This window comes from Macrobrachium nipponense, chromosome 18 (genome assembly GCF_015104395.2).
Source record: "Macrobrachium nipponense isolate FS-2020 chromosome 18, ASM1510439v2, whole genome shotgun sequence".
NCBI classification, from domain to species: domain Eukaryota; kingdom Metazoa; phylum Arthropoda; class Malacostraca; order Decapoda; family Palaemonidae; genus Macrobrachium; species Macrobrachium nipponense.
In genome coordinates this window covers 82,474,806-82,500,513 of record NC_087211.1, presented here as the reverse complement: position 1 = coordinate 82,500,513, position 25,708 = coordinate 82,474,806, and the positions used below count along the sequence as shown (strand labels likewise).

The 25,708-nt window shown below is 35.6% G+C and overlaps 1 protein-coding gene across 7 annotated transcripts in view; it reads right to left on the bottom strand.

The window, feature by feature from the left end:
• The window catches only part of LOC135197277 (uncharacterized), a 98,298-nt gene extending 86,247 nt beyond the window's left edge, over positions 1-12,051 (bottom strand). For 2 of the 7 annotated variants that reach the window (XM_064224399.1, XM_064224404.1), the window contains exons 1-2: positions 11,641-12,050; positions 10,243-10,521 (exon numbers count right to left, since the gene is read on the bottom strand). Coding sequence is in view for 1 of the 7 variants with exons in the window: in XM_064224398.1 (XP_064080468.1) it covers positions 11,641-11,694 (54 nt within the window). In the remaining 6 variants the exon portion in view is untranslated. Of the gene's footprint in view, positions 1-10,242; positions 10,522-11,130; positions 11,353-11,390; positions 11,590-11,635 lie in introns of those variants that run through there. The other 5 variants (XM_064224400.1, XM_064224401.1, XM_064224402.1 and 2 more) reach the window with 5 other exon arrangements.
• Between the last annotated feature and the right edge of the window lie 13,657 nt (positions 12,052-25,708).

Sequence of the window (25,708 nt, the reverse complement as noted above, 5' to 3'; positions counted from 1 at the left end):
ACTCTTGTTACAGTAATGATTCGTCTTATATATGTCATGTCATTTCGGTGAGAGCGGTGGAGGTATCGTCTTCGATTCTGACAATTCAGCAAAGCATCTTCTTGAGACTCACAGACTTTTTGGAATCGATTCTGACAATTCAGCAAAGCATCTTCTTGAGACTCACAGACTTTTTGGAATCGATTCTGGCAATTCAGCAAAGCATCCTCTTGAGACTCACAGACTTTTTGGAATCGATTCTGACAATTCAGCAAAGCATCTTCTTGAGACTCACAGACTTTTTGGAATCGATTCTGACAATTCAGCAAAGCATCTTCTTGAGACTCACAGACTTTTTCGAAATTCAAAATGGCGTATATACATTTTTTGGGTTACGCAAATCACCACCATTTGCAGTTGTCTAGACTTTTGTCAGTTCAAAATGACGTGAATGCTTGGCTAAGCGAAGGAGTTTGTACAGGCTTCCAGACTTTGTAAATTTTAAAGTTCTTGTATTTATGACTACAAAAAGGACCATCTACAGGCTATTTGTAAATTTTAAATATCTTGTATTTCTGACTACAAAAAAGACCAACTACAGACTTTGTAAATTTTAAATGTCTTGTATTTCTGACTACAAAAAGGAACAACTACAGACTTTTTGTAAATTTTAAAGTTCTTGTATTTATGACTACAAAAAGGACCAGCACTACAGACTCTTTGTAATTTTAAGTTCTGTCATTTATGACTACAAAAAGGCCAACCACCTACTATGTAGATTTTTTAAATGTCTTGGTATTTATGACTGCAAAAAGGACCAACTACAAGACTAATTTGTAAATTTTAAGTTCTTGTATTTTCTGACTGACAAAAAGGACCAACTACAGACCTATTTGTAAATTTTAAAAGTTCTTGTATTTATGAACCCTACAATATGACCAACTACAGACGCTTTTGTAAATTTTAAAGTTCTTGTATTTATACTACAGAAAGGACCAACTACAGACTCTTTGTAAATTTTAAATATCTTGTATTTCTGACTACAAAAAGGACCAACTACAGACTTTTTGTAAATTTTAAAGTTCTTGTATTTATGACTACAAAAAGGACCAACTACAGACTATTTGTAAATTTTAAATGTCTTGTATTTATGACTACAAAAAGGACCACTACAGAACTTTGCGTCTTTGGTAAAAAAGGAATTTTACAAAATGTCTTTTATTTATGACTACAAAAAAGGACAACTACAGACACTTTTGTAGATTTTAATGTCTTTGTATTTTATGATACAAAAAAGTAAAAAACGACTACGAGACTCTTTGGAAAAAATTTTATGTCTTCCCTATTTATGACTTTCAACAAAAAAGGACCAACTACGACTTTTTGTAAATTTTAAAGTTCTTGTATTATGACTACAAAAATGACCAACTACACTTATGTTTAAAAATTTAAATCTTTTGTATTTATACTACAAAAAAGGACCAAATACAGACTCTTTGTTAAATTTTAAATCTCTTGTATTTATGACTACAAAAAGGAACATCTACAGACTTTTTGTAAATTTTAAAGTTCTTTTGTATTTTATGCTAAAAAGGCCAACTACAAACTTGTAATTTTTAATTTTAATCTTTTGTATTTTATGACTACAAAAAGGCACTACAGACTTTGTTATTTTAAAATGTCTTGTATTTATGACAACAAAGGAAAAGACTAACTACAGACTTTGTAATTTTAAATGTCTTTGTTTTTATGACTACAAAAAGGACCAACTACAGACTTTGTAAATTTAAATGTCCTTGTATTTATGACTACAAAAGGACCAACTACAGACTCGTGATTTTAAATGTCTTTCATTTATGCTAACAAAAATAAACCACTACAGACCTTTTTGTAAATTTTAAAATTCTTGTATTTAGGACTCAAAAAGGACCAACTACGCTCTTTGTGAAGTTTATGTCTTGTTAAATTTTAAATTTTGACTACCAAAAAGGACCACTAGAGACTGTAAATTTTAAATGTCTGTATTTATGATACAAAAAAGGAACCAACTACAGACTTTTTGTAAATTTTTAAAGTTTTGTATTTAATGACTACAAAAAAGGACCCAAACTACAGACTCTTTGTAAATTTTGGAAATGTTCTTTATATTTTATGACTACCAAACAGCCATCTACCGAAACTTTTGTAAATTTTTAAATGTCTTTGTATTTTATGACTACAAAAAAGGACCAACTAAGACTCTTTGTAAATTTTTAAATATCTTGTATTTCTGACTACAAAAAGGACCAACTACAGACTTGTTAAATTTAAATGTCTTGTATTTATGACTATCAAAAAGGACCAACTACAGACTCTTGTAAATTTCAACTGTCTTGTTTATATGACTACCAAAAAAGGACCAACTACAACGACTCTTTGTAAATTTCAATGTCTTGTATGTATGACTTACAAAAATAGGACCAACTACAGACTCTTTTAAATATTTAAATTCTGTATTTATGACCTACACAAAAGACCCAACTACAGAGCTCTTTGTAGATTTTTAATGTCTTGTATTTATGACTACAAAAAAGGGACAACTACAGACTCTTTGTAAAATTTTAATGAGTCTTGTATTTATGGACTACCAAAAAGGACCAACTACAGACTCTGTAATTTCAAATTTTGTATTTTATTGACTACAAAAAAGACCAACTACAGCACTTCGTGTTAAATTTTAAATTGTCTTGTGATTGTATGACTACAAAATAAAGGACCAACTACAGACTCTTTGTAATTAAATATCTTGTATTTCTGCACTACAAAAAAAGGACCAACTACAGACTTTGTAATTTTAAATGTCTGTGTATTTATGACTTAACAAAAAAGGACCAACTTACAGAGCTCTATTGGTAAATTTCAAAATGTCTTCTTTGTATTTTATGAAACTTTACAAAAAAGGGGACCAAACTACAGACTCTTTTGTTAAATTTTTTAAATTTGTCTTTTATTTATGACTTTACAAAAAGGACCAACTACAGACTCTTTGTAAATTTTAAATGTCTTGTATTTATGACTACAAAAAGGAGCATCTACAGACTCTTTGTAAATTTTAAAGTTCTTGTATTTATGACTACAAAAAGGACCAACTACAGACTCTTTGTAGATTTTAAATGTCTTGTATTTATGACTACAAAAAGGACCAACTACAGACTCTTTGTAAATTTTAAATGTCTTGTATATATGACTACAAAAAGGACCATCTACATACTTTTTGTAAATTTTAAATGTCTTGTATTTATGACTACAAAAAGGACCATCTACAGACTTTTTGTAAATTTTAAATGTCTTGTATTTATGACTACAAAAAGGACCATCTACAGACTCTTTGTAAATTTTAAATGTCTTGTATATATGACTACAAAAAGGACCAACTACAGACTTATTGTCTCTTCAAAATGAAGTGAATCCCTGGCTATGTTATCCACCTTCTGCAGGCTTTCAGACTTTTTGTAACTTCAAAATTACTTGTTATTATGGCTACAAAAATAGATTTTTACAGGCTTCTAGACCATCTTGTAAATTCAGAATCTTGAGTCCTTGACTATGCAATTCGCCATACTCAAAATTTCCGACATTGTATAAATCGAAGATGATTTTTTTTATTCATGGCCACCAAAGCCTCATCTATATTTTCTTTGAGAATTTACAGTTCCGCCCCAACCTCCTTAAAAAAAAAAAAAAATGAGTAGAACATGACCTGTATCGACCTTGGGTATGATGTCAGCGGTTCGGTTTGTGACCTCGAGCCATCCAACCAGGCGCCCGGGCGCTGATGCCCAATTCCCAAGTCAGCAGCTGGTCTGCTGAACTGACCCAGGGCAGCCCATTACAGTACTGTACCACGGCCACCTTCACTGTACTCCTATTTAGGTGAATTCTCAGTCGGAGAATTATTATTAAAATAATAGATGATAATGATAATAACATTGCTAGAAATTGGAAAATATCCTGATTAAATTGTTATATATATATATATATATATATATATATATATATATATATATATATATATATATATAAAGAATCCACAATTATGTAAATTATTTGTATTGTTTGTAAACTTTTACTAATGATACAAGTTACTGATATAATTGCGGCGGTTTTGCTTACATACGGCGGTAATAGTAATAGTATTCAATCGTGGAAGATATATATATATATATATATATATATATATATATATATATATATATATATATATGTGTGTGTGTGTGTGTGTGTGTGTGTGTATTATATTTATAAATGTAAATTATATATGTATTTCTATTATATAGTATACATACACATATACATACATACATCAACACGAACATATACACCTGCCGGCAAAGGAATATAAAAACGTAATTCCCCTTTGAATAAAAAACACATATAAAAAACTGCGCATGAAAGGTAACGACATTCATCTTTTTCCAGAGGCCAGAAAAAAAAGGAAAAAAAAAAAAAAAAAAAAACGGTAGAAGGAGAAAAAGAGGACGAGTAATAATTATAGGCTCGTTAACCCTTTACGGCCAAGGGAAAGGTTCCGCAGACATATATATATATATATATATATATATATATATATATATATATATATATATATATATATATATATATATATTATTAAAATTGGTAACGCCGTGAGTCTTTGGATATTTTTATAAAAGACAATTAGAAGCTATCTTCGGATGATTTTATACAGTTAGGAGCAATCTTTGAATGTTTTTATAAAGAAAATTAGAAGCGATCTTCTGATGTTTTTAGAAAGACAGAAGTGATGTTCGGATGCTTTTAGAAGGACAATTAGAAGTGATCTTCGGATATTTGTAAAAAGACAATTAGAACCGATCTTCGGATGTTTTTATAAAGACACTTAGAAACGATCTTTGTTTTTATAAAGACAATTAGAAATGATCTTCGGATGTTTTTATAAAGACAGTTAAAAGCGATCCTTGAATGTTTTTATAAAGACAATTAGAAGCGATCTTTAGATGTTTTTAAAAAGACAAATAGAAGCAATCTTTGAATGTTTTTATAAAGACAATTAGAAGCGATCTTTAGATATTTTCATAAAGACAAATAGAAGCGATCTTTGAAGGTTTTTATAAAGACAATTAGAAGCGATCTTTTGATGTTTTTATAAAGACAATTAGAAGCGATCTTCGAATGATTTTAGAAAGTCAATTAGAAATTATCTTAGGATATTTTTCTAAAGACAATCAGAAGCGATATTTGGATGTTTTTATAAAGACAATTAGAAGTGATCTCCGGATGTTTTTAGAAAGAAAGTTAGAAGCGATCTTCGGATGTTTTTATAAAGGTAATTAGAAACGATCTTTGTTTTTATATAGACAATTTGAAATGATCTTTGGATGTTTTTCTAAAGACAATTAGAAGCGATGTTCGAATGTTTTTATAAAGAAAATTAGAAGCGACCTTCGAATGTTTTTATAAAGACAATTAGAAGCGATCTTCGAATGTTTTTATAAAGACAATTTGAAGCGAATATAAAAACAATTAGAAGGGATCTTCGGATGTTTTTATAAAGACAATTTGAAGCGAATATAAAAGCAATTAGAAGCGATCTTCGAATGTTTTTATAAAGACAATTTGAAGCGAATATAAAAACAATTAGAAGCGATCTTCGGATGTTTTTAGAAAGGCAATTAGAAATGATCTTTGGATATTTTTCTAAAGACAATTAGAAGCGATCTTTAGATGTTTTTATAAAAGACAATTAGAAGCGATCTTTAGATGTTTTTATAAAAGACAATTAGAAGCGATCTTCGGCGTTTTCATAAACAATTAGAATCTTAAAATAACTAAGGCAGTAACGCTGATATTCTTTAATACGGACGAAGATAAAATGCCGTGAAATGTTAAAGATAAGTAAGGAACAGTATCGTTGATGCTGTTGATGTTAATACAGTTAAAACAAAAAATATGGTAGCAAAAGTAGGGAACACCGTTGTTGGTGCAAGTGACGTCATTAACACGGGCGAAACAAGAAATGTCGAATGTCAACGAAACTAAGGACCAATATTATTGATGCCGGTTAGAAAACGGAGCAGCTGAGATAGCTTAATATTAACGAGAGTGAGGAACATTAATGTTCTCGGCGATGTGGGTGATTCGGGCGGAGGTGAAATGTTATAGATTGTTATTTGAGGAGGGTAAGGAACGCTATAATTACGAAGACAATTGGAATTGACCGTAAGAGAGGCAGCAGCGGTGATGGTGTCGTTAAAACGGTCATAATTAAATTGTTAGAAAATGGTAAGTAAAGTAGATAGTGATGTTAATACGGACGTAAGTGAAATGTTAACTGTTAGTGCAAGTAAGGAGCTATGTTGTCGATGGCGGTGATGTTGATACAGACAAGATGAATGTTAATTATGAAAGTAAGGAAAAATACTGTAGCAGGTGATGTTAATACAGACCAAAAAGAAATTAATGTTATCGAAAATACGGAACAAAATTGTCTTCGATGATGAAGTCAGTAATACGGACAAGGTAAAATAAAATGTTGACGAAAGTAAGGAACATTGTCATCATGAAGTCATTACATTTTTCTATATAACAGAGGCAGTATATAGCGGTCATGCTGTGTTAATACGGGTAAGATTAGAATGATAACGACGATAGCGAACCGTATTATTGTCGGTGTCGTTAATACGGGCATAAATTGTTATGACATATTAACGAAAATAAGGAACTCTGCCATAATAAAGACATTAGTGGTGATCATGTCTTTAATACTGACAGAAATGAAATGTTACATGTTCACGAAATTAAGGAACATTATTATTGTCGGCCATGGTGTCGTAAATATGGACAAAATCAAATATTGGGTGTTTTCGAAAATAAGGAGCACTGTTATATTATAAGGACAGTTGAAATTGATGTTAAGATGGGTAAGGAACAGTACTGTTGATGCTATTGATGTTAATACGGTGAAAAAAAAATGAACAAAAGTAGAGAACACTTGTAGTTGCAAATGATGTCGTTAATACGGGCGAAACAAGAAAAAAATTTATGTCGACGAGAGTAAGGAACAGTGTTGCTGATGCTGGTTAGAAAACGGAGCAGCTCCGAGAAAAGTTTAGAAAGTTGACAGGTTTCAGAGTGTATTTGACAACATATGCCATTACGTTACGGTTACAAAAATATTGAACTTGCTTCTCCAGTGTCATTATAATTCTTTGACTGACCGGAAAACTTGAAGAAATATAAGTTACAATGAAAAGTTTCCCCACATGTTCTCTTAAGTTATTGCAATAATATTTTATGCCGCAGGCAGTGGTACATAATCCTTATAAACACGTGTAAGGACTTATTAAAGATTTAGCTTTATGCATCATATGCTCTGTACATTTATTATAAAACCCATAATTTGATTTACGGTTGTGTAAAATACAGGGCATTTAACTAATGTTATTTAATTTTCTTGATATCGCATATTCTATTCGATTTTATTGTAAATATAAACAAAATCCTTTTCATCTTTGTAATAAAGAGAAATATTATTTAATTCTATAAGACCATTTAAATGTCTTGATTTCGCTTATAAATGTATGAGCTACATATTTTAACATTATATGTCTGCAATGTATATTTATTATAATATACATATTCAGATTTGCCGATGTAAAATACAGGGTATTCAATTAATATTTAATTTTCTTGACATAGCATTTTTTTCAATTTGTAAACCACGTGATTATCATTTCTATTTTATTATAAAAATAAACAAAATCCTTTTCATTTTTGTAATAAAGAGAAATATTATTCAATTCTATGAAATCATACTGTAGAATCCTGTAAAATAGAAGAATAGTTGGAAGGTGAGAAAAAAAATTCAATAAAAATTTAGCAATTGAATTAGGTTTTTTAAATGTTTTCAAGCATAGGACAGACAGAACAGAATGGGAATAAGGCGCAGTTCATGGAATTTGTAGCGACTAGATTAACGTTTTAGGAGAAATAATAATAATAAAAAAAATTATGCATTCGTTTCCGTGTGATACATATGATGACGTTTATCTTTCCTTTTGCCTAAGATATATGTGTATATATGTATAATATATACGTATATAGTGCATATATATTTATATATGTATGATTATAATATCATATATATATGTATATATATATATATATATATATATATATATATATATAATACTCATACATAACTACACAAAAACTAAAACAAAAAAGATACTATACAAATCCTTAACACATTTACTAATCTTTCCTATCGACGCATTGATACCAACTATATATATTTATTTAATGGCGCTGTTCCCAGAAATAAAAGTTTTTTTTTTTCTCCTATAATCCCAGCAGCGCGTTCGAAGTCCTTTGCAACTGTTAATCCCAACCTATTACAACTGACCCTCTACTATACACCTCTAATAGAGCCCCGATATTTGTGGACCCACCTCCCTTATACCTCCTCCTCCTCCTCCTCCTCCTCCTCCACGCTAGATTATACGCCAGTCCTTATCTCCTTTGTCATATAGAAATTAGGGGACGAACATCAGATGACCAGCGATGATTGGGGTGTCTTGCTACTGAGAGAGAGAGAGAGAGAGAGAGAGAGAGAGAGAGAGAGAGCAGTCACCCAGTCAGCCTGCCAGCCAGCCAGGAGAATGACAATCCTGCAGTGTCAGCTAGGAGAATGATAATCCTATAATCTCTGTTTCTCTCAACTGTCTACACGTTTTCATTCCAATCGCAGTAAACCTAGTACCTCCTCGCACGTTCCCTGGCAAGATTCCTCCCGTACGGAAGCGATGCCGGCGTGCGCCCTCGGAACCGTAATTGATTTCTGTGTGTGTCATTCTCTGCATCACGACTCTGGCTGACAACTCTGTTGCTGATGCTGGCGCATGCGCGCACGTTTAAAGGAGAGGGGTGGGGGGGGGGGGGGGGCGGTTAATTACGGCTGGGGCTTTTGTTAATGTCGGCGTCGTTATTTTAATTGTTGATATCACTGCTGGGCGAAGATTTATAAGATACGCGTTTGTTGTGGTCGAAGGGGACAAATAAAGTAGGATTATGACAGCTATTCAGTAATGTTGTGAAATTATCAACTTCTTGTTGATAATACCGCATATTATTTCATATGTTGTTTTAATTATTATATCACAGATTAATACGCTTGGTTTTTGACGTTTAAAACGAGGAAAATAATTTACGACCATGACAGCAAATTTTGCTGCAACGACAGACTTCCCATATCTACACTGGATTCTTTTAGTTAAATTGCATCATATCCTTTTCATTTCAGTCTTGTTATTTTAACCGTTATTGGCAGAAATAGGCAAAAATTAATATTTGTATGCTGTGACTTAAGATTGATAAAATAAAGTAGGATAATGACAGATAATACTGCTGTGATTTTAATGTTTTTATCTGCACTTGACACCTTCGGTCAAAGTACCCCCATATTATTTTATGTCAGCATTTTTATTTTGATTGTTAATATCATAGGTATAATCCACGATTCATACGGGTATGAAATGATAAAGTGATGTATATGACACCAAATAAATTCGTGATTACAAACTTCCTATTTACACCTGACACTTTCTGTCAAAATACCGCATATTGTTTTTATATTAGTGTCCTTATTGTAACCGTTAATATCAAACGTAGGCAACGATTAATTCGTTTACGTTCTGACTTAAAATGGCAAAATAATTATATGTCACCAAATTCATGTGTGATTGCAAATTTCCTCTCTTGATATCTTCACTTGACATCTTTAATCAAAACACCTCATATTTATATTCTTGTGGAGATTATGGGTTTTAGATGTAGAATAATGTCAAATATTAGATATGGGTTTTAGATGTAGAATAATGTCAAATATTAGTTTATAAATTTCACTGGCTACATCACATTCTGAAATAAAGCTGAGGTATAAAGGATTTAAGCTGTTTTTAAGTTTTAAAAGTGCGTCAACTCCCACTGGAAAATTACTTAGACATTTTAAAATGAACTCAAGACAGTGCGTCAGAAAATTATAATTTATGATGATCACGTGACGTGACAATGAGGCAGCATTGATAATGAAGATAATGAAAATGGTGATGATAAGGGATGAAGCTAATAACACGAATGAAACAGGATGAAAATGACACAAAAAAACATAGACAGAGATTCCTACTTGTGAAGATTTAGTCCATCTTCAGGCGAGTAAAAAAAAAAACAGAAAAGATTGCCACTGACCTTCTCTGGAACTTCAAAGGATGCCGCTGAAAAGGTCACGTGAGGTGGAAGACCTGCCTGACCTGACCTTGCTTCTTTTCCCACCTCTTCTTTCGAGCCAAAAGAAATAATGTCGCCAGGAGATTTTTATTTATTTTTTAAAATATTATCTTATTTTTGTATTTCGTTCATTGTGTTCTTTTAGCGTCACTTTCTTTCCTTTTTATTTTCTTTCCACACACACACACACACAGACTAATTCTTTTTCTTCTTCTTCTTATTCGGTCAGAAATGACTCACCTACGAAAATGATAAATAATGAGAAATGGAGAATTGAAATAAAAATCAAAATATTCCGTAATTAAACAGATGTTGCATTTTCAAAAAAAAAATTCATATATATTATACATATATATAATATATATATATATATATATAAATATATATATATATATATATATATATATATATATGGTATATATATATCAAATCCAGCTACAATTTCTCAGCGATTAACTTCATTCACAAGAACCATCTCATCTGCATAGCCTCGTATAATGTGAGCCAATTAGCTGTTGGCTTTCATTGCAATGGCGACCGCTGCGGGCCGGGTCACTTGATTGAATAACGAATTCGTTATTCATTCGTTATTGACTCGTATTTTTTCGGAATTAAACGAGTCACGACCAAGCCGCCTCGGTAGAGAATATATTCAGTTTTCTGATCGTTTCTGATTGTTTTTCACGTTAGTTTTTGACACAAAATGTGAATGAGGATTATCTTACATCGTATTTTTTTCGCCGTTCGCCCTGGCCTGTTTTTTTTTTCACATGATTATGTTAATTATTTCATATTTATAAAAGATAATAATAGTAATTATTTAGGCTATACTACACTTTCGTTACTAACCAGAAATGCAAAAATGGTCCCCGGTTTCATTTTCTCTTTTCTGTTCAGTTTCCGTCCGTGAAATGATTTTTTTTTTAAATAAATGCGATGAACTATCGTGTCTCCGTTTATAAATTCTACGTCAACTTGTATAAAAGAGTCACCTTCTTAGCGCGTTCAATAGGTCTGTTGCACTTGTCAGGGGTACAATGTTCCAAGAAATGATTGACAACCTGCCAAACGCGAAGTTACAGTATATATATATATATCACACTTTTTACCGTCACTTCGAATCAGTTCACAAGGAAATCAGGCCTGCTTTTTTTACTGCTCGACACAGATCGCCTATGGCCTCTTGGCCTCTTAAAATGCCCCTATAGCCTTCCGGCCTCTTAGCCTCGTCGAGACCACCACCAGAATGGATTATTATTAGCACAGCTCCCTTAAGACACAATCATCATCGTCATCATATCATCATCATCACCATCACACAAAGATTATACTATGCTGTTACGCAGAGACCCACCACACCTCGTCAGGGGTGCACGAAGTAGCAGACGTAGCAGCAGCAGGAGGAGCTGTCATTTTTCTGGCGTCGCCTTCGTCAGCGTCGCCGACGACATCTCGTCGTCGATGGTCTGCGATGATGATGCTCTCCGTAACGCCGCTCTCGCTGGGGCTAACCGTTCGAGAAGGAAATGGAGGGACGAAAGAGAGAGAGAGATAGGTAGATAGTGGGGATAGATGGATTGGGTTGTCGTCGTCTTCTTCTTCTTCTACGACGCCTTCGTCGTCGTCGTTAACGGCGGCTCGATCGGTCCTCTCAGGAGGGCGGTCCGTCGTGGCCTCTCCTCCTCCCTCCTCCCCGAGTGACGAGCTTGTAGACGAGGCAGTGTGAGGCCACCGCCAAATCCTCTGAGCTACTGCAGGCCAGAGTTGAGTCTCTCTGGCTGGCTCGCTCTCTCGCGGCCAGGGAGAGAGAGAGAGAGAGAAAGAGAGATAGATAGAGGAGGGTAGAGAGAACCAGCACAGGATAGATAGAGGAGGGGAGGAGGAGGGGGAGAAGAAGAAGAAGAAAAAAAACACAAGTGACGTTTGGTGTCGCGCTCCTGAGCTGCTGAGCTGGGCGACACATCGTACGTACATACCTTCGTACATGTATATATATATATATATATATATATATTATATATATATATATATATAAATATATATATATATATCACATTAAACATTCTCATTAAATTTCCTAATGATCCACGGGGGGAATTTTCCCTCGTACGTTCTTCGCGATCCCAGAAATATATAAATTTTATTTGTTTTGTTTACCTTCTCTTCCAGAAATTGACGCGCGAAACTTCGCGCCCTTTCTGACGTCAAACAAAAATGCTTCTTCTTCTTCTTGCGAGGTCTCGACAGGGAAGCACTAGGACCGATCGAGGAATGATTGTCAATGTTGAAATTGAAAAAAAAAGCTGTTTTTACTTTTTTTTGGGAGTTTAGCCTACGTGTGAGTGAGTGAGTGAGGAGTGAGTGAGTGAGTGTGTGCCCGTGCGTGCGTGTGCGCGCGCGCGGTAGGAACGGATCGCGTGCTGAGGCTGGTGGGACACCTGTCATTTCGGCTATTGCCCGGTCAGCGGCGGGCTATATTGTGGGTGGTTAAAAGAAGCCTTTCTAGGAAGATGCAAGAAAGAGGAGGGGTGCTGAGGAAGGGACGAACATCAAAGGGGAGGGGAGAGAGAGAGAGAGAGAGAGAGAGAGAGAGAGAGAGAGAGAAGAGAAGGATAGGGCGTGACACACAGAGAAAAGGTAAAGAGAAGGAGGCAGAATGGAAGGAAAGGTGCAAGAAAAATAAAGTATAGAGAATGTTGGGTATGTAATCTTTTGCTAGATGAGAGAGAGCGAGAGCGAGAGAGAGAGAGAGAGAGAGAGAGAGAGAGAGAGAGAAGAAGGAAAAAAATGATAATCCCGAAAATCGAGATTAATAAAAAAAATCACCTAAACGAAGGATAGACGTAAAAACCTTCAGGTGGAAGAGAGAGAGAGAGAGAGAGAAGAGAGAGAGAGAGAGAGAGAGAGAGAGAACTTTTAACATTCAGTGAGTCAAGAAAAGGAACATTCTCACACAAGTAGTGTGTGAACGTTCGTACGTACGTGTTTGTCTGCCGCCTTCTCAGAGAGAGAGAGAGAGAGAGAGAGAGAGATTAGATGAGCGGAGTGACAACGTAGCCCCAGGCCCTTTTCGAACATAAAAGAGGTGGAGTCAGGCCCGACCACGGCACTGCTATACACACGACATACACGGCACGACACTTAGACATACTTAAAAACACACACATACACTCGCACATACACACACACGTATAGCCACATATATACACATACGTGCTTTGGTAAGATTGCATGATGAAGCGTGAGGTAGATTTTGTCTTTAGGAAATTGATACGTGTTTATATATATATATATATATATATATATATATATATATATATATATATATATATATATATATATATATATATATATATATATATATATATATATATATATATATATATATATATATATATATATATATATATATATATATATATATATATATATATATATATATACACGTGGCCGTTTCAAAATACATTTATATTATGACCAACGAATAATTGCGAATCTGTTTATATATAAATATTCCGACTGACGAATGAATAAATAAAGGTAAAAAATATAAATTGAAATTTCAAAACGTACTTCAAGACGAGACGAGAATCTTGACGTGGGCTCAGATCTATAACTCATCATCAAAGCTTCGCCTTTTTATTTTATTTTATAACATAAATGCACAACGCTTAGACAGCGGAAATCCCCCAGTTTGTCCCAGCACATGGAGAGAGAGAGAGAGAGAGAGAGAGAGAGAGAGAGAGAGAGAGAGAGGAACTTTTAACATTCAATGAGTCAAGAAGAGAAACATTCTCGCACACATTATATATGTGTGAACGTTCGTACGTATATGTGTGTGTGTCTGCCACCTTCTCAGAGAGAGAGAGAGAGAGAGCTGTCATATTTGTATCAATGTAATGTCCCGGACGGCGGTTGTGTGTGTGTGTGTATGCGTGTGTCTGCCGCCTTCTCAGAGAGAGAGAGAGAGAGAGAGAGAGATAATGTAATCCGTGATCCAACCAGCGTATTCAATCAGCATTGGACATCCACGAAGACTGTGTTCCCGAGGAGCAAAAATAATCATCTGGGGGCGAACGGAAGCCAGAATCCAGCTTTTCTCGCCGAGCGACAATCGCTCCCGAAGGATGAGAGAGAGAGAGAGAGAGAGAGAGAGAGAGAGAGCATTCATAAGCACAATCAACTTCTGTTCATTTTTTTTCCCTCATTTTTTTTTTAAACAATCGGTTTGTTTAAACCGTCACTTACCGATGTCGGGGACGAGGAATCCGTGCCCAAGTCTGCTTAATACGGGGCACGAATCATCTCTCTCTCTTCTCTCTCTCTCTCTCTCGTCTCTTCTCTCTCTTCTCTCTCTCTCTCTTCTCTCTTTATTCAAAAGCGCGTTTGATAAAAAGTAACTGTTATGTGTTTTTGGTACGACGTCAGTCGAGGTGATGTGGAAGGCGTGTTTTTTTTGTTTGTTTGTTTGTTTTGTTATATATGCTAGTTTTGTATTTTAATACATTTGTATCTGTTTATTGATTTATTCAGTGAATATTGTCCTTATTTTCATACATTTTTGTCTATTAATTTATTTTGTTTACTCGTTATGCATTTTAGTATTCCTCATCAAGTTTTTTGTTTTTTTATATACACTTGCTTTGCATTTTGATAAATTTTTATCTGTATTGATTTATTTAGTGAATATTTTACTCGTTTTTGAATTTTCGTCTTTACTGATTTATTTTGTTTACACGTTTTGCGTTTTAGTATTCCTCATCAAGTTTTTTTTTTTTTACATACACTCGTTTTGCATTTTAATACATTTTTGTCTGTTTATTGATTTATTCAATGAATATTTTACTCGTTTTTGCATTTTTCATGTTCCTTGCATTTTGATGCACTTTTATCTTTATTAATTTATTTTGTGGACTTAAGGCATTACTTAAGTTTCTTTGCAGCGTGGCTTCGGCCCCTAGTTGCCACCCCTTTCGTTATTTTTACTGTACCTCCTTTCATACTTTCTTTCTTCCATCTTACTTTCCACCCTCTCCTAACGATTGATCCATAGTGCAACTGCTTTGAGGTTTTCCTCCTGTCACACCTTTCAAACCTTTTACTCTCGGTTTCCGTTTCAGCGCTGAATGAGCTCATAGGTCGCAGCGCTTGGCCTTTGGCCCAAATGTTGTATTCAACAATATTTCCAGAGATTACTGTAGGCCTAGTTGTTAATTTCTTTTGAAATATGCCATGATAAACCCAAAAGTAAATCTTTGCTCTGTTGACAAGTCTTCCACGCAACGCCAGAGAACTTGACTGCGCTTAAGCCCTCAGTGGCGTGGTTGATATGGTCTTAGCCTGTCACCTCGGTGGCCGCCAGTTCGATTCTCGGGCATCCATGGAGGCGTATTTCTGGTGATAGAAGTTCACTCTCGACGTGTTTCGGAAGTCACAAAAAGCCGTTGGTTCCGTTGCTGGATAACCGCTGGTTCCTTGTAACGTAAAAACACGATACAAACAAACAAAGAAACAAACTGCGCTTAAGCGGAAACCGACAGAGATTTGTCGTAAATTGCTGTGAACAAAGTACTGACCTAGACAACCATTCCGCAAGACCTGGTTAATTTGGTTGACGATAGAGATCACAACCTGATTCATTTCTTGATTCATCGCCTGATTCTTTGGGATTAGCGACTGTAAGCCGTTAAGGAAATGGGGTAGAGGTACTGTTTATGCTCTTGTGTACACACTCACACGTTACTGTACTTCATTGCTTTTGCGGGGGAAAAAAAAAACCTTCGTCGCTACTTATCCCGCGTATATTTCCCAAGATTATGTCACTTCTCGCCATGATTGCCAATCTAGGGACGCAAGGGGAAAGTAATTTCGCGCGAAATCCGGCCAGTATTTCGCGAGATTGTATTGAATTTAGCCAAGGAATAAAAAAAGATAAAAAAAAATAACCCATTTCGTAGTGAAATCACGCCATGATTATTTCAGGATGTTGTTATATATCTCCACGACTAAAATTAGTGAAAAAAGACACTCCATTTGGCTTAGAGATCCCGCCAATATTTTGAGACGAAATGAATAAGCTAGGGATAGGAAGCCCCCAAAAAACAGGGGGTAGGGGCTGGATGAAAGGGGTGAAGGGGTTGAGGGAGTATGGGTGGGCCAGGGGGTTATTTTGGGACAAGAAGAAAAAGGGGCGTGAATAGGGACCCTTATCCGCCGAAGGTACGAATTACCGACCAAGTCCGCAAATGGGTACTGGCAGATAAAGCGCAATGAAACATCAATTCCTTGAGCTGTGCTATTACTTTTTGTCCCTCTGCCTGACAGCTGCTGTTGCCGCCGCTCTCTCTCTCTCTCTCTCTCTCTCTCTCTCTCTCTCTCTCTCATGAGTTTCCATAAATTCCTTATTTTATTGTTTGTGCCGTTCAATTTTCCACAGGATTTGCCTTGTTATTCACGTGTTTATTACCCGCCCCCCCCCCCCCCCTTCTCTCTCTCTCTCTCAATCTCATCTCTCTCTCTCTCTCTCTCTCTCTCTCACATCAGTTTCAATAAATTCCTTATTTTAATGTTTTTGCCGTACAATTTTCCCACAGGATTTGCCTTGTTATTCACGTGTGTATTAACCCCCCCCCCCCCCCCCTCTCTCTCTATCTCTCTCTCATCAGTTTCAACAAATTCCTTATTTTATTGTTTGTGCTAAATTCCATATTTTATTGTTTGTGCCATACAATTTTGTCACAAGATTTGCTTGTTATTCACGTGTGTTTTACCCTATCTCTCTCTCTCTCTCTCTCTCTCTCTCTCTCTCTCTCTCTCTCTCTCTCTCTCTCACATCAGTTTCAATAAATTCCTTATTTTAATGTTTGTGCCGTACAATTTTCCCACAGGATTTGCCTTGTTATTCACGTGTTTATTACCCCCCCCCCCTTATTTCTCTCTCTCTCTCTCTCTCTCTCTCTCTCTCTCTCTCTCTCTCCGTGGTTGAGACATGGGCGGCGATAGTGGTGATGGGACCTATGGGGGGTGGGGTGGGGGGTGTAGATTCAATATCCTGCCTGACCTGACGATGGTTTATAAAAGGGACTCAAATCACAACTTCTCTAGCGGGCTGCTCTATGAGCAAGAGCCCGTGCTGGTATAAAACAAAGCTTCAATCAAACAGCAACAACCAAGGTTTAGAATAGAAGGGTTTTTATTTATTTATTTATTTAATTATTTTTAAGATGGCCTGATTATCGATGTCACAGAAAGCAACAAAACATCCTAAGACTAAGAATTGATTCTTTTTTTTTTTAGCTATATAAAAAAGAATTTCGAGCTATTTAAAAAAGAAGATAGAGGCGACTATAATGAAAGGAGAAAGCAGAGGAAAATAGGAGAAAGGGAAAAGAAAGCGTTGGACGAGGAAGAGAAAATTCAAGAATTAGAGGGACTGAGAGAAACAGACATAAAATAATGAGAATGAAATAATAAATTGATAAGACTGACAATAAAGAAAAAAACAAATAATGATAAGAACAAAAATTAACAAGAAAGACTGACAATAAAGTGAGAGAGAAAAAAAACATGGAATAAAGAAGTAACAAGAATTGTCAAGAAAAAAAACATGAAATACTGAAATGAAAGAACATTGACAAGAAAGACTGGCAAAGTGAAAAAAACTGAAATAATGAAATAAAAAAATTAATAAGAAAGACTGACAAAGTGAAAAAAACAGGAAATAATGAAATTAAAAAATGAATAAGAAAAACTGACAATGAAGTGGGGAAAAAACATGAAATAATGGAATAAAAAGAAAATCAACAAGAAAGACTGACAATAAAATTATAGTAATTTCCGTAGAAAAAAAAAGGCGAATAAAGGAGAAAATGCAGGACATAATAAAATAAATAAAAGACGAAGCAGAAGATGATGATGATCGAGTTTTGAGACAGGTCACCGGATGTTCTTGAAATTGAAATATAGTCGCTGGAGAATTATCGCTTTGGATATTAAATGAAGCGTTGCTTGTGTTCTACAGCCACTCATGTTAAAAGCGCGCATGCAGTCAACATGCACGAACCTACGACTATAAAACTGTGGGAGAGAGGCTATTGATTCTGTACCTCGTATTGGCATAGAGAGAGAGAGAGAGAGAGAGAGACGACTCTCTTCATGAAGTAGTAGAAGCGTATATATCCTTCAGCACTGATGTCCTGCTCCTTTCTTTTTCTGCTCCTGCTCCTGCTGGCGTCTGGGACAATCTCTCTCTCTCTCTCTCTCTCTCTCTCTCTCTCTCTCTCTCTCTCACGTCTAGCAAAAGATTGCATACCCAACCTTCTCTATACTTTATTTTTCTTGCATCTTTCCTTCCATTCTGCCTCCTTCTATTTCCCTTTTCTCTCTCTGTCTCGCCCTATCCTTCTCTTCTGTCTGTCAGTCAGACAGTTTCTCTCTCTCTCTCTCTCTCTCTCTCTCTCTCTCGCTGTGTGTGTGTGTGTGTGTGTGTGTGTGTGTGTCCCGTCCAGGGGGAAAAAAGGACAGCGCTTTAAAAGCGCAATCAAGAGATAACGCGAAATGAGACACAAGAAGCAATGGTTTAGGGATATACGACCGTCCGCCGCTACCAGTTTTGTGTCGATTCGACATAATTGTTGGGTCTGCCTTATGAAATGGAGTGAGTCCCATTTTTCCCTCCTCCCACCCTCCCCCTCCCTCCTCCCTGTCTGACAGCTGCTGCTGCTGTTGCTGTCAGACAGACAGACAGGGCGACGGGATTTCGGCTGCTTCTGTTTCCCTCCTCCTGTCTGTCTGTCTGCCTGGCTGTCAGTGGTTTCTGTAGGTAAGGTGGCTCTCTCCTTCCATTGTCCAATTCGTATGTTTATATTTCTTTATCCCTTTCTCTAGTTCCTCGCTGGACGAGTGGTTATCGCGCTCGGCTACCAAACCAGTGGTCCGAAGTTCGATTCTCGGCTCGGCCAACGCGGAAGCAGAGGAATTTATTTCTGGTGATAGAAATGAATTTCTCGATGTAATGTGGTTCGGATCCCACAATAAGCTGTAGGTCCCGTTGCTAGGTGACCAATTGGTTCCTAGCCATGTAAAAATATCTAATCCTTCGGGCCAGCCCTAGGAGAGCTGTTAATCAGCTCATTGGTCTGGTAAAACTAAGATATACTTAAATTTTTATCCTTATCTCTGGCTGATTTTCCGAAACCGTCTTCTGTTTCCCCTGTCTGTCTGTTTGTCTGTCTGTCAGTGATTTTCGTTAAGCCAGCCCTGTTTCTCTTGATATGAATGATTTCACGCCCCTCTGTGGAAATATCTTTATTTACATCCGCGATTATTTCTTAGTAAATTTACATTTGTTTATCTGTCACATTATTATTATTATTATTATTATTATTATTATTATTATTATTATTATTATTATTATTATTATTATTATTATTATTCAGAAGATGAACCCTTTTCATATGGAAAAATCCCACTAAAGAGGCCACTGACTTGAAGTTCAAGCTTCCAAAAAACATTATTATTATTATTATTATTATTATTATTATTATTATTATTATTATTATTATTATTATTATTATTATTATTATTATTATTCACTAGATGAGACACTATACATATGGAACAAGCCCACCAAAGGGGCCACCGACTTGAAATTCAAACTTCCAAAGAATATTCTGGTGTTCATTAGGACATTAGGAAGAAGCAGGAGGAATTAAAGGGAAATAAATAAAAAAGAGATAAACACCCATTTTTATTATGAGTCAATTATCTCATAAATGTCTTTGAAGATGTCCTGACTTACTTCTGTGGTTTTACTGTTTTTTGTTTACCCTTTTATCAATTCTCTGTCTCGGGAGAAACGGCAGGAAACTATACTCTTTCCATTTGTCTATCCGCCTGTGGTGTTTCTGTATGGTAACACTGCGTCCCGGGCTTTAGATAGTTACATTCAGCCTACATTCAACGATGATAATAATATCCTATTTCGAATATTAACGGTGTACTTCGCATACAATAAATTATTAAAACACTTTTCAGTTGCAAATGTACACCCAGATATCCTTTTATTTACCTAAAACTTACAATTAGCGTAACTATTTAAAGCCCGGGACGCAGTGTTACCATGCGAAAACACCACAGGCGGATGGACAGATGGAAAAAAACAGAGTATAGATATCCTGAATAGGATAATATAACACAAACTGATTGGGAACAAATTTCAAAGTCGCCTCGTGAAAGGAAAAAAAAAGTCAAGAAGGAGGAGGAGGAGGAAGAAGAAAAGAAGAAGAAGAGGAAGAAGGAGGAGGAGGAGGAAGGAGGAGGAGGAAAAGAAAAGGAGGAGGAGGAGGAGGATGGAAAGAAGATGAAGAAGAAGAAGAAGACGAAAAGGAAAAAGAAAGGGAAGAAGGGAGAAGAAAAAGAAGAAGAGCAGAAAGAAGAGGAAGAGGAATAAAAAGAAGGAGAAGAGAAAGAAGAATGAAAACAAGAACGGAAAGGAAAAAAAGGATAGGAATAACAAGAACAGAAAGAAGGAACAGCGATGAATAGAAGAAGAAGAAGAAGAAGAAGGTCGTATTTCACGCGGCAATTTCGGCAAAGTGATAAATTGGCCCTACGACCCCCTCCCCCTCCTCCCCTCACTCCCACTCCCCTCCCCCCTCCTGCGGCTACCCCAATGACATAGGAAGCGCAATGAGATAACGATATAAATGAGAAATGACCCTCTCTCTCTCTCTCTCTCTCTCTCTCTCTCTGTCTTGTGTTTGTGAAATCAAAGGGCAATGAGATAAGATATAAATGAAGAATGAGAAGGGGACACACACAATCCCTCCCCATCTCTCTCTCTCTCTCTCTCTCTCTCTCTCTCTGAAATCAAAGCGCTATGAGATAAGATATAAATGATAAATTAGTGATGACCCACACACCTCCCCCACCCCACCCCTCACTCTCTCTCTCTCTCTCTCTCTCTCTCTCTCTCTCTCTCTCTCCCTGAAAGCAAAACGTCTGAGCTATCAATCATAGGGAGTACGGCAATCGGCGCTTGGCGGCCAATTGATTTAGAGTGAGCGTGTAATGCAATCATCATCATCATCTCTCTCTCTCTCTCTCTCTCTCTCTCTACGCTTGCGTGATTTTGTTTCTGTTATTGTTTTTTTGTGTGTAGGTTTTTTTTTAATTGATGGTGATGGTCGAGTGAAAAATGGCTTTTTATTATGGTTTTTCTTTTTTTGTGGGGATGGGGGAGCCGCCTTCTTTGTCCTTTTCCTCTTCTAAGCTTGCTTCGCTTTGTTTCTGTTATTGTTTTTTTTTGTAGTTTTTTCTTTGTTTTTTTTTTTAATTCAAGAAGGTTTTTGAGGGAAAAGCGAGTCATATGTTACCCTAAAAAAGTAGAAACTAAATTATATTTAATTTTTTTAATTTTTTTGTTTAGTTTTTTTTCTTTGATTTATGAAGGAAAATGGGTTACTGTTTTTGTTATTTATGATGGTGGTTATAACAAAACTTTTCAGTTTTTTTTGCTGGTTTTGTTTATGCATTGCTGGTTTTGTTTATGCATTTCTTTTGTTTTATGATGGTTGAGATAGAAAAAAAACTAGATTGTTTTTTTTAGGGCTTTTTTAAGAGGATATTTTTATCCTTTATTTTTACGTATTTGTGTTTTATGAGGAAACTTTTATCACTTTTCTTTATTTTATTTGATTTTATTTATTTATTTTTTATTTATCGAGACTGTTGAACAAAACTAGCTTGTTTTAGGGCGTTTGTTTCTTGGAGGATTTTTCGCTTGTTTTTTTTTTTTTTTTTACAGTTTTGTTTTTTGGGACAAATATTCGTCATATTTTGTGTTGTTTTTTCAATTCTGAAAAATGCTTCAAGGAAAAAGTGGCCTTTATAGTGCGTTTTTTTTTTTTGTGGGGTGGGGTGTTTGGGGCGTGGCTTTCTTTGCCTGTTTTTTTTTATGCAACATCTGTTTTATGAAGAAGGATTCATCCGATTTTTTTTTGGTGTTGTTTTATACATTTATGAAGATGGTTAAGGGAAAAAACTTGCTTGGTTTTGAACGTTCTTGGTTTTGAGGGTCATTCTGTGGCCCTCTTTTAGCATTGAAATTTATTCAATTTTTCCAATGTATCTTTTGTTTTATGAAGAAACATGTATCCCGTTTTAAAGTTTTATTTATTTTTTTTTAATTAATTTATTTTTTTTACTTTATGAGTATTTACGAGAAAACAAAGAAACTGGCTTGTTTTTACGGCGTTTTTGGGACCCGGTGATTTATTTATTTTTTAATTTATGGATGATATGGACGAGAGAATAATGAAACTGGCTTGTTTTATAGCGTTTTTGGGACCCGGTTTTTGAGTGTGTGTGTTTTATTTTATTTTTTGTAATGATAACTATGGGTATGAGAAAAAACAAACTGGCTTATTTTACGGCGTTTTTGGGGCCCTGTCTTTTTATACTATTATTTTTTTATGTATGAATATGGTTGAGAGAAAAATGAAACTGGCTAATATTACGGCGTTTTTGGGGACATCTTTGCCTTTGTGTGTTTTTTGTTTGTTTGTTTGTTTATTTTCATTTTTTTTAGCTTTTGCTTTTGTGAATTTCTTTTGTCTTATGTTTATGAGAAAACATTCGTCACGTGGTGAACATTTTGAACTGGAGAAATATTTACCTGTTTTATCTCATCTTAGTAGAATTCATTTTGTTGTTGTCTTTTGTTTACATTAAGGATAAAGTAAGACCCCTCCTTCTTGAGTGTTAGTCTTGGCATTTAGTTGAAAATGCGCATGAAATTCCGTAGGCCCGGCGTACGCGCGCCACTCCGTGAACATTATCCCAGTGTCTTGAAAACAGAAAGTGTCCGTATATATAATATCGGTTAACATTAAAAGAAGAAGAAGAAGAAGAAGAAGAAGAAGGAAGAAAGAAGATGATAAAAACAGCGCTAAAGAGAAAGAAATTATTCCGTGTCTTGAAAACAGAAAGTGTACGTATATATAAAGTCGGTTAACATGAAAAGAAGAAGAAGAAGAAGAAGAAGAAGAAGAAGAAGCAGAGGAAGAAAGAGAAGAAGAAGAAGACGCAGAAAGATGACGATAAAAACAGAGCTAAAGAGAAGCGGAAATTGCGAGGCAATAATAATTCTAGGACAAAAGGAAAACAGAAGTTACAAAACGTCGCCACTTAGGCGGAAAAGTGACCGATGGAATAAAAAAAAAGATAATAGGAAGAAAGGTCACAAAAAAAAGGACAAAAAGAGGTAGAGGGACAAGAGAGAGAGAGAGAACAAAAAACAAAAAAGGGACAAGGAAAAAAAAAAAATGTTGAGGTATTTCCTAAAATCATCTGCTAGTTTCCTGATCGACTGGACTAACTGACTGACTGACTGACTGACTGACTGACCCAAGCCCGAGAGATCGAATCGGTCATCTAGCTGAGAGAGAGAGAGAGAGAGAGAGAGAGAGAGAGAGAGAGAGAGAGAGAGAGAAGCATTCCGTGAATATAGCAAAAACAAACGCGGAGAATTCATACGTAGGTAGAAACTACGTAAAACCTTTTTGCATGGAATTCTAACTCCTAGAGAGAGAGAGAGAGAGAAAGAGAGGCATTCTCCGAATATGGTAAAAACAAACGAGGAGAATCCCACTATTCCTGCGCTGTATCTGATTACTGGCACTGCCCCCATGTGTTTATGTCTTTTATCATATTTCCGGCGTTGAGTTTTGACTTGAGTATCGCCTTGAGTCTCTGCATATATTCTTTCCAGATCGTGTCCTTCAGAAGATGAACCCTATTCAATGTAGAACAAGCCCACCACAGGGCCCACTGATTTGAAGGAAGTAACAAAAAATAACAGGAAATACAAAAAGAAGAAATCTTTAATTAGAAAAGAAAAATAGGTTAACAAATTGATAAATAGATGGATGAAAAATAGAAGAGTAAAGAATTATGGTGTTCATTTGGAAGAAAGAACAGAAAGAGATCAATTATCAGAAAAGAAAGAGAAAATCGATCAAATTAATAAATTTACAAATTTGTAAGAGTGTAGGTTTCTTAAAAGAGATTAGTTATTAGAAAAGAAAAAATCAACTAAATAATATCAAATATATACAGATGTAAGAGTATAGGCATCTTAAAATAGATCAGTTATAAGAAAAGAAAAAATCAATTAAATTAATATCAAATATATACAGATGTAAGAGTATAGGCATATTAAAGAGGTCAGTTATTAGGAAAAAAATGTAACAAATAAATTGACATATAAGAAAATAGCAAATATATTCCATCATTCCACACGTTTCTTACGATGATAAATCTGCTACGTCATTGCATAGAAGAAACGCATCTATTGTAGCACGGTCCATGCGTATAACTGTCTTTCCCTAACATTAGCCAAGACAAGGTATACTTTACCCGTCAGTCAATACCGATTTTTTTTTTTTTTTTTTTATGGGCGCTTGTTTAGCATCCTTGCCTCCTCAGTGGCGCGGAACATTCCTGCAGGATTTTTCCTTTACTTGCTGCACAGCATTCCATTCCAATTTTGCGTGGAATGAGGTTTTAAATATTCTTTTTTTTTTCCCTGGTCGCTCAGCGTCTTTTGCTATGTAAGTTTGCTTGCTTGATTGTGTCTTTAAAATCACGGTATTTAAAATGGGAGGATCGTCTTGAAGATTAAAGGCCCCCATACACTGTAGAACGATTGTCTGAACGACTGTCTGTATCGTTCGCAAAAACACTGTGTATGGGCTTGTCTGAATGCAAAAGTGGGCGGAGCTTCGTGGCTGAACGACCTCAGCGGGAATCTGTCACCACCTGCAGGTTGCTGGCTTGCGACTTGAGTCTCATACACAGGTCGTTCAATGTATGGGTTTGTCTGCCGATATAACGCTATCGCGCGCATCTTTTCTAGAGATGATGCCATGTATTCTCGAGACAAAGTCTTTGTTCAGACTGAAATCGGTGCGGAGATCGTTCGTAATGTATGGATAGTGTGTGTGTGTGTGTGTGGGTCGATAACGACAATCGTTCAGACAGTCTTCAGACAATCGTTCATTGTATGGGGGACTTTAGACTCGTCAAATCAAGTCTTTTTCATCCTCTTGTTGACATTTTAAGGGCCACGCCCACTTTGTCACGATATCTCGTTGATATTCTTTGTCCTATCGTGAAGTAATTCTTCTTGCATTTTAAATTTTATCTATAGATACAGATTTTTATCGGGACTATCATAATTTTTTTTTCTCTCTCTCTCTCTCTCTCTCTCTCTCTCTCTCTCTCAAGAAAGAAAGGTTACTGTATACATTCGGAATTCGAAAATAAACACCGCTTTTCAAAATCGTAAAACCTTGCATGTTTTTTTAAATCACGATGCAGCCAAGTTTACCTTTGTCCTCCAGTTCAATTTGCGGTTTAAGGTTGG